This window comes from Chaetura pelagica, unplaced genomic scaffold, assembly GCF_000747805.2.
Source record: "Chaetura pelagica isolate M959 unplaced genomic scaffold, ChaPel_1.0 scaffold1445, whole genome shotgun sequence".
Taxonomy (NCBI): domain Eukaryota; kingdom Metazoa; phylum Chordata; class Aves; order Apodiformes; family Apodidae; genus Chaetura; species Chaetura pelagica.
Genome location: NW_009953199.1, coordinates 313,742 through 325,527, shown reverse-complemented (window position 1 = coordinate 325,527; position 11,786 = coordinate 313,742). Strand labels below are relative to the sequence as shown.

General features: G+C 44.9%; 1 protein-coding gene across 1 annotated transcript; it reads right to left on the bottom strand.

Annotated features, from left to right (window-relative positions):
- Positions 1 to 418: 418 nt before the first annotated feature.
- On the bottom strand, positions 419 to 9,621 carry AGO4 (argonaute RISC catalytic component 4). Its single transcript, XM_009997379.1, has 17 exons — positions 9,437 to 9,621; positions 9,018 to 9,138; positions 7,844 to 8,025; positions 7,309 to 7,445; positions 7,094 to 7,228; positions 6,831 to 6,918; positions 6,241 to 6,388; positions 6,046 to 6,165; positions 5,706 to 5,834; positions 5,410 to 5,543; positions 4,359 to 4,543; positions 3,920 to 4,079; positions 3,036 to 3,351; positions 2,681 to 2,815; positions 1,803 to 1,904; positions 1,398 to 1,597; positions 419 to 1,293 (listed from the first exon to the last, which is right to left on the bottom strand). The coding sequence occupies exons 2-17, from the start codon at positions 9,120 to 9,122 to the stop codon at positions 1,185 to 1,187; spliced, it is 2,385 nt and encodes a 794-aa protein (XP_009995681.1). The 5' UTR covers positions 9,123 to 9,138; positions 9,437 to 9,621; the 3' UTR covers positions 419 to 1,184.
- Positions 9,622 to 11,786: the final 2,165 nt, after the last annotated feature.

Genomic DNA, 11,786 nt, shown 5'->3' with positions numbered 1-11,786 from the left:
GGTTGCCTGTCACACAATACACTTAGACTGTACAGATTGGCAAGCCTTTCCTACACGTAACACCCAGTTTTCCAAGCTTATAAAAAATGTTGTAGACAGGACACCAACAGTGAATATAAAACAGTTAAAAATAATTCTTAAAAAAAGCATGGAAGTGTGTCTTTTCTAATTAGTTTCAGAAACTGCCAAATTGTGTGTTCAGAAAACGACACGAGAATGTTGGTTTAACTCATGCACAATCCTCAGCTAGAAAACTACACTGTTGGGGGGCTTAAAAAACAAATATTTATTGCCAAAGTTAAACCTTCTATGAGAAAAAAGTTTTAAAATCACTTAGATTTATCAAACCACACAGCAGCATAAAGTGGGCACTTTTGTAAAAGTCTGCAAAATACCTAAAAGCTAATTTTTTTTTTGTTTTTATCATTTTTAGAGGGGGGAAATGATGGTTCAGTACTTGTTACGATACCATGGCAGTATTATTTGTAACCATTATAATTCAAATCTACTGACAGGCATCACTATCTGGTTATATTACACATTCACAGAGCAGGAACCACCTATTTGAACTCGCAGTATAGTGCAATTGCTTTGCAGCCCAGGTCTGCAGAGATTAAAAAGATAATTAGTAAAACCGACCAAAAACTGCAATACCTGTGAAAGTTACGTTTGTTAAAAGGCATTTACAGTAGTGAAGTCTAAAATCTCCATTAAAAAATCTATGGCCCCACACAATAGAACAATTACATTGAGCTGGAGTAAAACATTTTGCCATCATATGCACACTCACTAAGCAGTGCGTGGAGAGAGGGAACCAGTCGTCATGATAAGCTAATGGGATGAGGAGAGAACTTAAAAACAACAGCTAGCAAAATATTTGTTAGAAACCTTTCGTGCCAAGTCCTTTAAAAATGTCAGGATGATCGGCCTGTTGAGGTAAAAATTCAGTCCAATGCATCAGAAAAGACAAGTCTATGGATTTCTGTTACATAAAATAATGAAACAAATGGCTCAATTGTGTTGGTGCATCAGACATTGCTGTGAAGAACAGATTCAGTGCAACTGTTCAGAGCTGCTGGTAGAGGGCAGCCTGAAACAAACTGGGCCCTAGCTAGAGCAGTAGGCATTCAAACCATTTCAGGGCTGCACGGGTTGTTGGTTTTGCCTCATCTTTCCCGATGCTCTCAAGCAAAATACATGGTGTGCTGGGTATCATGGTGGATCTGCACGGCCTTGGCCAGGGCCTGAGGATCGCGGCCATTGCTCTGTCCTGACACGTGGCTGCCTTCAGCACTGCAAGAATGCAGACACAGAGAGCCATGAACCCTCGGGCCAAGCAGCGTAGGATTCCAGCCCCTTATCTGGCTAAGCAAGACAAGGCACACACAGCTCCTTACCTGTCGTGATCCTTGTCCACAAGATGGTACCTGGCCCTAAACGCCACCAGCCTGGCATAGTAGGCGGGAGCTGGAATAGAGACGGAGCGCGTGCACCGGACGTAGGTGTGGCACAGCTGGTAAGTCAGGAGCTGCAGCTCGTCTGCTGTGAAGCAGTTGTCATCCCACAAGACCTGGTAGTGGGAGGGCCGGCTGGTTCCCTGCAGAGGAGAGAGCAGCTGGAGAGCAGCAGCCAAACCAGCCGTGCCCCTGAAGGCTGCACCTCCTGCCAGCGCGCGGAGGGTGAGCGCACCCAGCGGGTGCTGCTGCCACTCTGCCAAGCCCTGGACAGAAGCAACATCACTCACTGGGACAGCTCTAGGGATTTAGTCCCACAGCCTGAGCACAGCAGAGCTGAAATGTTACCTGAATTCCTGCATGGCTACAGAGGTAAAAGTCAAATTCAGAAGGATGTGTGATGGTGCTGTCCACAGTTGTGCCTGCTGGTACGTTGCCGCTCTTACCCACCTATTAAGGAAAGTTTATTATTAGCTCATGTTTTTTTTGGAAGTGACCCAAAATACCTCCTAAGGTAGGCTCTACTTAAAGCTGTTGGAGAATTTACTGCTCAAACAGGTAGAAAAATATAAAGGTCATTTACACAGGAGGAATGAAAATGTTCTCTGAGTTCATTTTTAGAAACTTCACCAAATCCAATCAGTGTGTCACCAGAGAAAAACAAAATACTTGCCAGTACCATTAAAATTGCAGAGTGGGATAAAGCCTACACGAGTCATTCAGGACCTGAAAATGCAGGTTTTCTGGAATAAATTTATTTCATGCCCTTGTTTGCATTCACACCCCAGAGATCTGCATTTTTCAAGCAAAACTGAGATCAAGAACTTTCCTAAAATGGTCCCTTGGTTGGCTTGTGGATTTGTGGCATAGGCAAATTTTACAGCTGCAGAACAGGCAACAAACAGAACCACTAGTTCTGCTTATAGTCAGGAAGTCCAGACTATAAAAACCCAGACTACAGCTCCAGATACACAAATCCAGGGATATAGAGCACACCTACTCCAAAAGGGGCTGGGAACAAGCTGCTCCATCTGACTGCTTGATCTAGAGCATAAAAAAAGGTGAGGAACTGGTTATTTTGGTAGAGAGAGCACATCACTGCACAGAACTGCTGCTGCTTGTACAGATTAATGCCCTCTGGGCAAGATGGATACCACCCCACTCAACCAGACAATCTTACTTTCCTGTTGCCATCACCTCCTTCTTATGTAGTCAACATTACTTGCCCTTTCAGTTTTGTCAGCACAGAATAGTCTGGTGTGATGCCTTTTCTGCACAACAATGTAGGTTATTCCTGGTCTATAATCTTCTTCCAAACTAATACAGGCCTTCCGGATTGCTATCAGCTCTGGCCAAGCTACCTAGAAGCAGAAGATTTCACTATTAGGTGCTGAATTCAGTACATACTATTTTCATTTTTTCCATGTACAAATGCCACTTCGTAAGGAACGTGATCAGACAGGATAACTGCACATTGTGCTTGCCTGGGAAAACTCCACAAAACTGTTAATTGTCCCTGTAACAAATAAACAGACAAACTTTTGAGGGCTGATCCCTTCTGGCAAGAAACCACCACAATACCTGCTTCATCTGTCCTTCGGATACTCCCCCCCTGTAGTAAATGATCCGCGTGGGCTTGAAACGGGTGGATTTGTAGAACTGGATCAAGAGCTCTCGCACCATGTTGGTCAGGTCCTGGATGACCTCCTGGCTGTAGAGCAGCTCCTGGGAGGTCTCCTGGCGGGAGGTCTGGACGCGCACGGTGGCGCAGTAGCGGCTGGGGTGGCCGCCCATGCTGCCCACCACCGCCGCGATGGACGGCTTCTTCCCGTCCCCCGCCGGAGGGTGCGTCACGTCTGCTCCCAGAAAGATCACTGGCTGCTGGAACACCGAGGGCCTGTTTAATGTGAGCAAGGTTGATTAAATAAGAAATAATAACCAGACGAAGAAAGGGCAGGTGAGGAAGGGAAAAAAAAATATGACAGGTGAGGGAGGTGTATCCACCAAACCCTGACACAGGATTGAAACCCTGCCAGAATCTTTTAAGGGTGAAGTTCTCTGCCTCAAGTTTTTACAGTCCACAGAAAGTGAAAAGGAAAAGAGCACAGGCAAAGTTACAAGGACTTATCACAAGTCACTCTGCCTCACTCCTGACCATTTGGAAAGAAATACAGGGTGCTTAAGGAGGTGGCAGGAGGCAGAGGTAGACTGAGAGAATCCAAAGGCAGGAAAAAGAGAAGGATAAAAAGACTTTATGAGTTTGTTTTCACACACTTTGCTCTAACACTAGAGATATTCCTCAGCATAGGGCTCACTAGGCAGATTTTGGATGCAGAAGCATCCTCCTCTGACCACTTCAGATTGGGAGTATTTCTAAAGCACATAAGATTTTGAAAGGTATAATTTTAGTAAACAAAACAACACTGTCTTGCAGACTTAAAGGAGAGCTTTAGATTTAATCTCACCTTTGATGAGGTACAAGCACATTGTTGATTCCTCCAAGCTTTGCATTTATCTTCAGACACAGGTTGGACAGCGTTTGTGGTGAGGTTTTGACCACATTCTTTACCTGAACACACTGAGTGGCCATTCCTAGAAGAGTGTCACCAACCCGCTTGACTTCAGCTGTGACAGAAAAATAGTTTAGTGGTTCAATTACCTGAACACTCAGTAGTTCCATCTGCTTTCTCTCTTCTTCCCCCACCCCCTCCAAATGTTATTGTAATTCAGATCCTTAAAAGTTCACCAACTAAGGTTCACCTCAGTAACACACAAATACTCCAACCAGGCCTGACAAACCCACATCCCAAAGCCCTTTTCAGCAGAACATGCTCAGCCCCCCCCTGCTGCAGCCCAGTCAGATGCCCCTTCCTGTACAGCTCCTGGGCAGCCTCTGCTCCATACCATACACAGGTGTCTTTCCAGGTAGGATCACCACGATCAGCTGCAGACCCACGTAAGTCAGTTTTAGGTGTTTAAACATGGGCTCCACACTGTCTGCCCCCTGGGCGTACTTGCAGAAGCAGGGCTGGCCCTGGATGGGCATCCCCGCGTCCTTGGAGATCTTGCGCAGCTGGTCCGTGAAACTCCTGCCAAGGAAGCAGAGCAGGATTTGCCCTGGCTTCTTCACTCTGCTGCACTTTACTCTTCACTTTGTCTGTTCATTTTATCAACAAGATCCAAACTATTCCAGCTACTTCACAGCGCTCCCAACCTGACACTACAGCAATGTGTTTTTAGCAATGCCATCGCTGTGAGAAACACACCAGGGTTCCAGGCCTGTCTGAGGGCACTTCAGCAGCCTCAGTTTCTGTAATTTCAGGAGTCTTGGGGACACAAACACACACTTGTGATGAACATTCCCAGGCAGACTCCCAAACTCACACTGATAGAGGACTGGGAGATTTGTATTCATCTACCAAACTTATCTGAGCGTTACTGCAGCTATGGTTTTTACCAAACATTTCAGTGGTTCACACAACCTCTATCTTTAGGATTCTACAGAGCAGTTACTAATTAACTATCAATCTCATTAACCATTAATAAAATATATACATATATTCATAATTTATTAATATCCAAAACTTCTAATTAATTATTAATATATTGAAGGCTGAGGGGGTGGCCTATGTTGCCAGGAAGGTTAGGAAAAAATGTAGTTACTGTTTTAGAATAAGCAATCATTAGTTATTTGTAAAAACAGCAGAATACAAGTGGAAAGCAGCCTGCAGAGCAGAAAGCACAGCCTCAGTAATAAGGGAATTAATGCTTTTCCCAGCTGGCCAATCAGGCTGTGAACTTTGCCATAATCTTCTCCCAAACGCTGCAGAACTGTCAGTTCCTCTTTTTACTCTTAGATGCATTAAAATCAACTTACACTGCAGATCACCTTTCAGAAATATGAGAAGAATAAACCTTGAAATAGGTATCCTGAATAAATACAAAAAATACTTACTTCAGTAAGTCTTCCCTGCATTGTTTTTGAGGAGCAAAACAGGCAACAGCCCAAACTTTAATCTCAATGCCAGCATAGAACTGTTTCCCTCTCATGTCCCACACACCTTGGTTTGGTGTGGCCACAGTCTTGTTCTAGGTGAAAACCAAAGACAAATGAAAAATGAAAAGGTGCTTTGTTTTGCTTATAGCTGAAGAGTGCTCAGGCAAAGGGGGCCTTATGAGAAGATCGAGGAAACGCTTCATGAGTTTAAGTGCCCTCAGGAGAAGGTATTTAACAAGGTGTGGAAAACTCACCCTGCCTCCATACTGCAGCATGGGTGCTGGCAGAACTCTGCCTGTCAACTCAGTCATCTCGTTATGGACGACGATGCCAAACTCCTTCAGATACGGGTCAGGGCCACCAACCATGCTGTTACTTTTCACCTGGTGACAAGAAGGGGTTTTTCCTGACTATCATTAACGCTCCAGGTGCCTCTGTCCTCTCTGCCATGAAGAAGCTTTTTCTATTTAAAAGGATTTGTTTTAAAGAAGTTTTATTTTTTAACTTCTGCAGTTGTTGGTGATTCTAGTCATTGTTTCTGGGAGAGCCAGAAGGAGTGACAGGCACAGGGTGCTGAGCTGAAGAGCCACTCACCAGCCTGCTGATCTCCTCCTGCCGGTCCGGCGCGGATCTCGCGGTTGCTTTGATCATCGTGGAGGTCTGATTGTCCGTCAGCTTCTTGATGCACCTCTGGCCTGCCACGATGTTACAGACCTGCAGAGAGGGGAGAGCTGCCCTGACACCCTGCCCAGGGATCACCCGCAGGGCAAGGGACAGCTCGGGCCTTACCTCAAGGGGCAGGTACGTGTGTTTCTGCTCCTGTCCTACTTGGAGACAGGGGAGGTGAGGATATTTTAGCTGCAGACTGTACTTCTGCTTAAAATACTGAGCTACTGTACACTCCATTGCCTGCCCATTTTCCAGCTGCAGAGGAAACCTATAAAGAACATTTGTTCTGGTTAGACTCCTCCAGATTATTTTATTTTTTTCCAAAGGAAAAAAAATGGTATGGAAAAAATCTATTCCAGAGTAGAAATGCTGGAAACATTTTCCTTAGCTACTGGATCTCTTCTTCATGAAAAGATGTTATATATTATATGCTGAATTTTTCATAGTTATTTTAAAAACTGTAGCCTTTGATAACTGCATTTAAAAGTCAGGATTATAGCCCTTGATAACTGCATTTAAAAGTCAGGATACAGCTTCAATTTTCATGTGTCAAAGGAAATAAAGCAGTGGTCTAAACCCACACTGGGACTAAGCATTCTTGAAAGTTACACAGCTGCTCCACCTCCAGAAACAACTGTTCTTGCAGTACATCTAGTACGTTCATTAGGCTCAAGATTTGTACAATGGCCAGGAAGTGCCTGTGTACATACGTCTGGTGACTGGCTGGTCGCCGAGTTACGTTGCAGACTCGGTATTTTCTCTTCATCTGGCCACAGTGGGTAACCTCGACTTTCAGACCTGAAAACCCAACACAAGAGTCATCTAAATAAATTCAGGCATAGCAGTCACCTTTGAGACAGATGAGGGCAAAAAGGAACAGGCCAGTTTCCCAAGTGCCTTGCACATTTTCATGACAATGTCATACGACCAGGTTTCTGTATTTTGTTGCAGCAGCTTTAGAATGAGCCTTTACCTCTGATTTCTTTGGTAAATTTGACACGCTGGGAGTCTGTAAGAGGCTTAGTTTGTTCATTGATGTTCTGAATGTCCAAGACCTCACACATGAACTCAATGATAGGCTGGGCACGATAGAAAGCAGTTGCTGACACTAAGACAAAACAAAGAGGACATTTAATTTTGAAGCACTAAGAACTCTGTTACATTAGCGAGGCAGAATCTTCCACCTACCATCAATGTTGAGCATCATGTTCCACATGGCAGGTCTGACTGACTGGTGGAAACCAAACCAGACCTCCCTGCCACCACCCAGAGGGTGGTAATAACCTTCAGGGGGGGAGAAAAAGGAGCGACCCACAGGAGTGTACCTGGAAACAATAGAAATATTAATACTTGGATTATTCCTTTCTGATACACCGTTATACATTCGTGCTTATCATGTTTAAAAGTGCAGTAAATTCCTACAGTACATTAGAAACATTAGAGCTAACATGGCAAGCACACAAAGCCTGTAGTGCCAGTGCAGCTGGAAAGGCTCTAGCAAACTCCTGTTAGAAACATGACCAGCAGATGCAAGTCCCGAGTTCAGATCAGATTTCCCTATTCTAGTGCAAATTTGTAAGGCAGGCATTGAGTTACACAAGCACATCCCTCATCCCTTTGACTGCAGGTAAGTGTAGTAGCAGTAGAATAGGAGCAAGTAATAATTAATACAATTAATCTGTTCAGACAGACACAAGCTGAAGCCAGTCAGGAAGGTCCCCACCTCATGGAGGGAAGGTGCCGTGTGATCACATCCAGTGCCTGCACAGAATCCTCAGGAACCTCGTTCAGGTGCCCGGCCAGAGCTTCCAGCAGCAACTGCAGGCTGACCACTGACACCCACTGAATGGACACCTTGAACGTCTGGTCCTTCCCCTCTCCTGGAAGTGTCACCTCCATATCCACCTGACAGACAGAGAACACAACTAAGCATAAGCTCTTGTTATGGATTGCAGACTGTCACAACACCAATTCATGTTACGTTTTGCTCCCAAGTATACTCTGAATCTGTATTTTTGATGATTAATCCATGTAATTTCTCTTAAAATATTACAGATGGTTTCATTAGGATTTTGAAAGCTGGTAATTTAATCATCTGAGAAACTGCACTGAGGTATCTTTAAGTGTAAATTTTAAGCAGTAATTAGTACAGTGACATCAAAGCTCTGGAGAACAGTGAGTCATTTTTACTAAGCCAGCCAATTACCTGCAAGATGTGTTGTGAACCACACGGGAAGGCAAGAAAACCTTTTGGTCAAAAAGAAACTCACTGGGAAACACGAATCTCAGAGTTCTAGCACAGCGGTTGAGATGATTCTCACAAACCATCAGCCCAAAACATTTAACTGTGAACTCATTTTATGTATCCCCTGGGGATACCTGATTGCTGAGGAGAAGAGCAGATGGGGGTTACTTTTTTTATCAGGACTTGTTAATATAGATACTGATCTGCTAGAGCCAGGGTGGGGAGCACAGCCCAGGACACCCAAGGCTGCTGCAGCTGATCCCGTTGCTCTTATGGAACAGGAGGACATATCTCCACAGTGCAGCCAAACCAAATCAGCACAGTTGTCATCTACAGCTGCTATATCACTGAGGCACAGAACAAGAGAAAAAGGAAGTTTCTATCAGGGTGAAAAAAAATTACCTACTTGCAGCTGAAGGAGCACAACAGACCAATTCTCTCAGAAATCCTCCAACTAATGAGTTGCAAATTAGAAACCCAAAGACAACCTCCAGTAGAACAGCAGTGAGCTCCTAGAGACCCCTGCCTGGCGCTGCCTGTGGTTTCCCAGTCTACACTAATGTCTGACAGCTTTTGGGTTTATGACAATCAGAGTTTCACATGATACTGTAACAACTTCCCACAGAAACTTGAAACTCACAGCAACACTTACTCTGTCCCTGCCGATGGGCAGCGGGTGTGCAGTGTACATGTTCCTCTTTCCATCATACCCAGGCTGCCGATCTCCAAATATCTGCATCTTGAAGTGCCTCACCATGGTGTCCACCACCTCCCTGCAGGGGGGTTTATCGAGTTAGGTTGGAGAAAATCCAGCTACAACCTTACACAGTTTGTCATTCCTTTTTTGCCTTTGCAAAGTAGGAGAAACTACCAGGCACCAGAGCATTCCCAGGTCACCCCAGATTAAGATACTCAGGTGTCACCCTGCAGGTGTCTATAGGCAAGGCAGGTATCTGGGCTGCCAGCAGAGCCATGGGCAGTTTGGGTCGTGGAAAGTGAGGAATTTCTAGGATGTGCAGTTTTCTTAAATTGAGGTGTATAAATCTTTAATTTTAATTAAGCTGCTCATACCTGTTCACTCTTCGGGGGCGTTTTTCTGGTTTGATATCTACATCATAGTGATAAACATCAATCTTCGGGATCTGAACCTGAAAGTGGTTGGCCAGGAGACGGATGGGCTTCCCAACAGTTCCCAGGCCTGGGCGACGGGGCGGCTGGAAAAGGCTCGTGGGGGGCCCTGGGGAAGGCAAATAAATATGTATGAGATGTAACTGATCACTCGGTGCAGCAGCCTCTCAGGTGTGCTTTAGCTGAGACATCTTTCTGACAGGGCAGGAAGAAACCTTACGTAGCTTTCTGAGGTGGCAAACGGAGGGGTTGCAAGTGGCCCAGCCTTCCAGCTGCTGGGTAAAAACAAACATGTTCCCTAAAGCAGGTTAGTGCCATAACTCACCCTCACACTTTTAGGGACATTACTGCGGTTATGAACTTCAAAGAGTCCTTGAGATGGAGTGTCACCATTTACATCTTATGTGTTTGTATGTGATGTAAAGATAAAGACACTCCTGCCACCATTTCTAGAACCAGCCAGTAGCTACACAAGACACATTTTTTCATTGTTTTCACTATAGGCTTAAAGTTCAGCTGTTAATGATTGCTAGTCTCAGCAAACTTAGGACAGACACCCCCATTTTTTATCTGAAAAATGTTATTACATGAAAATGGGTAAGGAATATTTTTATTCTAAACTGAATTTAAAACGTGCTTCCGTACCAGATCTAAGCTACAACTGTTTTGTTGTTTCCTTTGCATCATGAACTCATCACTTTTGATGACAGTGAAATGCTTTCCCCCTAGAGCACCATTTCAGCCAGTTTAAAATTTCAACAAAAAGAAGGTAGAAAGGAAAGGTTTAGACTTTCTTCTAAGGAGAAAACTTGGGGAGAAAGCATAAAGACAGGTCAGACTCCTACCAGATGCAGAGAAGAGAATTTATTTGGACAAAAGTAAAAGCTTCAGCCATAGTTCTAAGGAGGAATTAATTACACACTTGCAAAAGTACTCACACACAAGTAGTCACTAGGTAAGTGTGTAGTTAACTTCCTCAAAGTGTTAAGATCTGAGATACCATGTTAACGAGATTAACAGACTTTTTTTTAAATCTATCTCAGCCTCAGCTGACTCCGCACATAAAGCCAATTGAATGAATGTATTTTCATGGTGTTTGTCCATATCTGCTTGCACTGAGTGTGGTCAAAGTTCCTTCCCTCTGTTGTTGAGTAGCAAAGGAGAGGGCAAAAAGTATTCCAAGGATGCAATAATAACCCACTTGGTAGCAGGGTGTCTGCTGGGGCCATGGACATCCCTGGTGAGCAGCACTGGCTCCACACCCACCAGGGACTGACCATGACCAGCCAGGAGCTCCCAACACCAGAGTGGGACCAGTTGTGGGCTGTGGTCAGTGCTTTAAGCACCTACAGTGTCCTGAGGAGTGTGAATCATTGAGGGCAATCAAAGTTTGCTGTGCTTATTTGGATACTAGAGATGATCCATTAATCCTGTGCTAATTAGACTGAAGTAAGTGCAGGCACTGATCTCCTGCAAGAGATTAAATGACAACTATATTTACCCATTTTCCTCCCTCAGTATTGACAAGTTCTGTGCACGGGCACAGCCACACTGACCTCGCTCCCTTTTGATCAAAGGAGATAAAACTTCATCTTCTCCTTTCTAAAGTTCCTTCTCAGAGGAATTCCAGTGGATGAGCTCAGAACTGTTTTCCCATTTGAAGCTGAACTGATCAGGATTTTTACCCAACTGGCCTGACTAGAGCTACGTGTGCTGTTATCTTTTAATTTCCTCTGCTCTGCGTTGATTCTGCTCTGGGCATCTCGGCCAAGCTGCCCCAGACAGGAAGCAGGTTCACAGAACTAAAAGAGGATCCACTTCTGTGGTTGGAAGCCAGAGGGGACACAACATGCACACACACACACACACTCACCAGGTCAGCCCCTCACTACCTGAACACCTGGATTCTCCTGGGGGTGCACCTTCGTGTCAATAAACACTTCCCCCCACATCAACGTTAACACTACTCTGATTATCACAACAGCTCAAACAGGAACTTGGTGGGTAAGATCAGAGCACGTTGGCCAACAAGGACATCTTGCAGACATTTGCTAGAAGAGCAGCCATGGAATGAGACACAAGTAGGAAAACACCACACGGGCAGTTCTACCAACATTCAACCAGAGTTTGATTTAAAAAAACCCCAATTTCTGTGTTTTACAAAAGCACCACGTTAAATCCCTAAGGATGGCTCGATGTCAGGAACACAACTTCTCACTGCCCAGCTGCCAGGGGGGCAGGCAGGGAGCGCGTCCCGCGGGAAACCTCCGGCAGCCCCGGCCCGGCCCCCGCC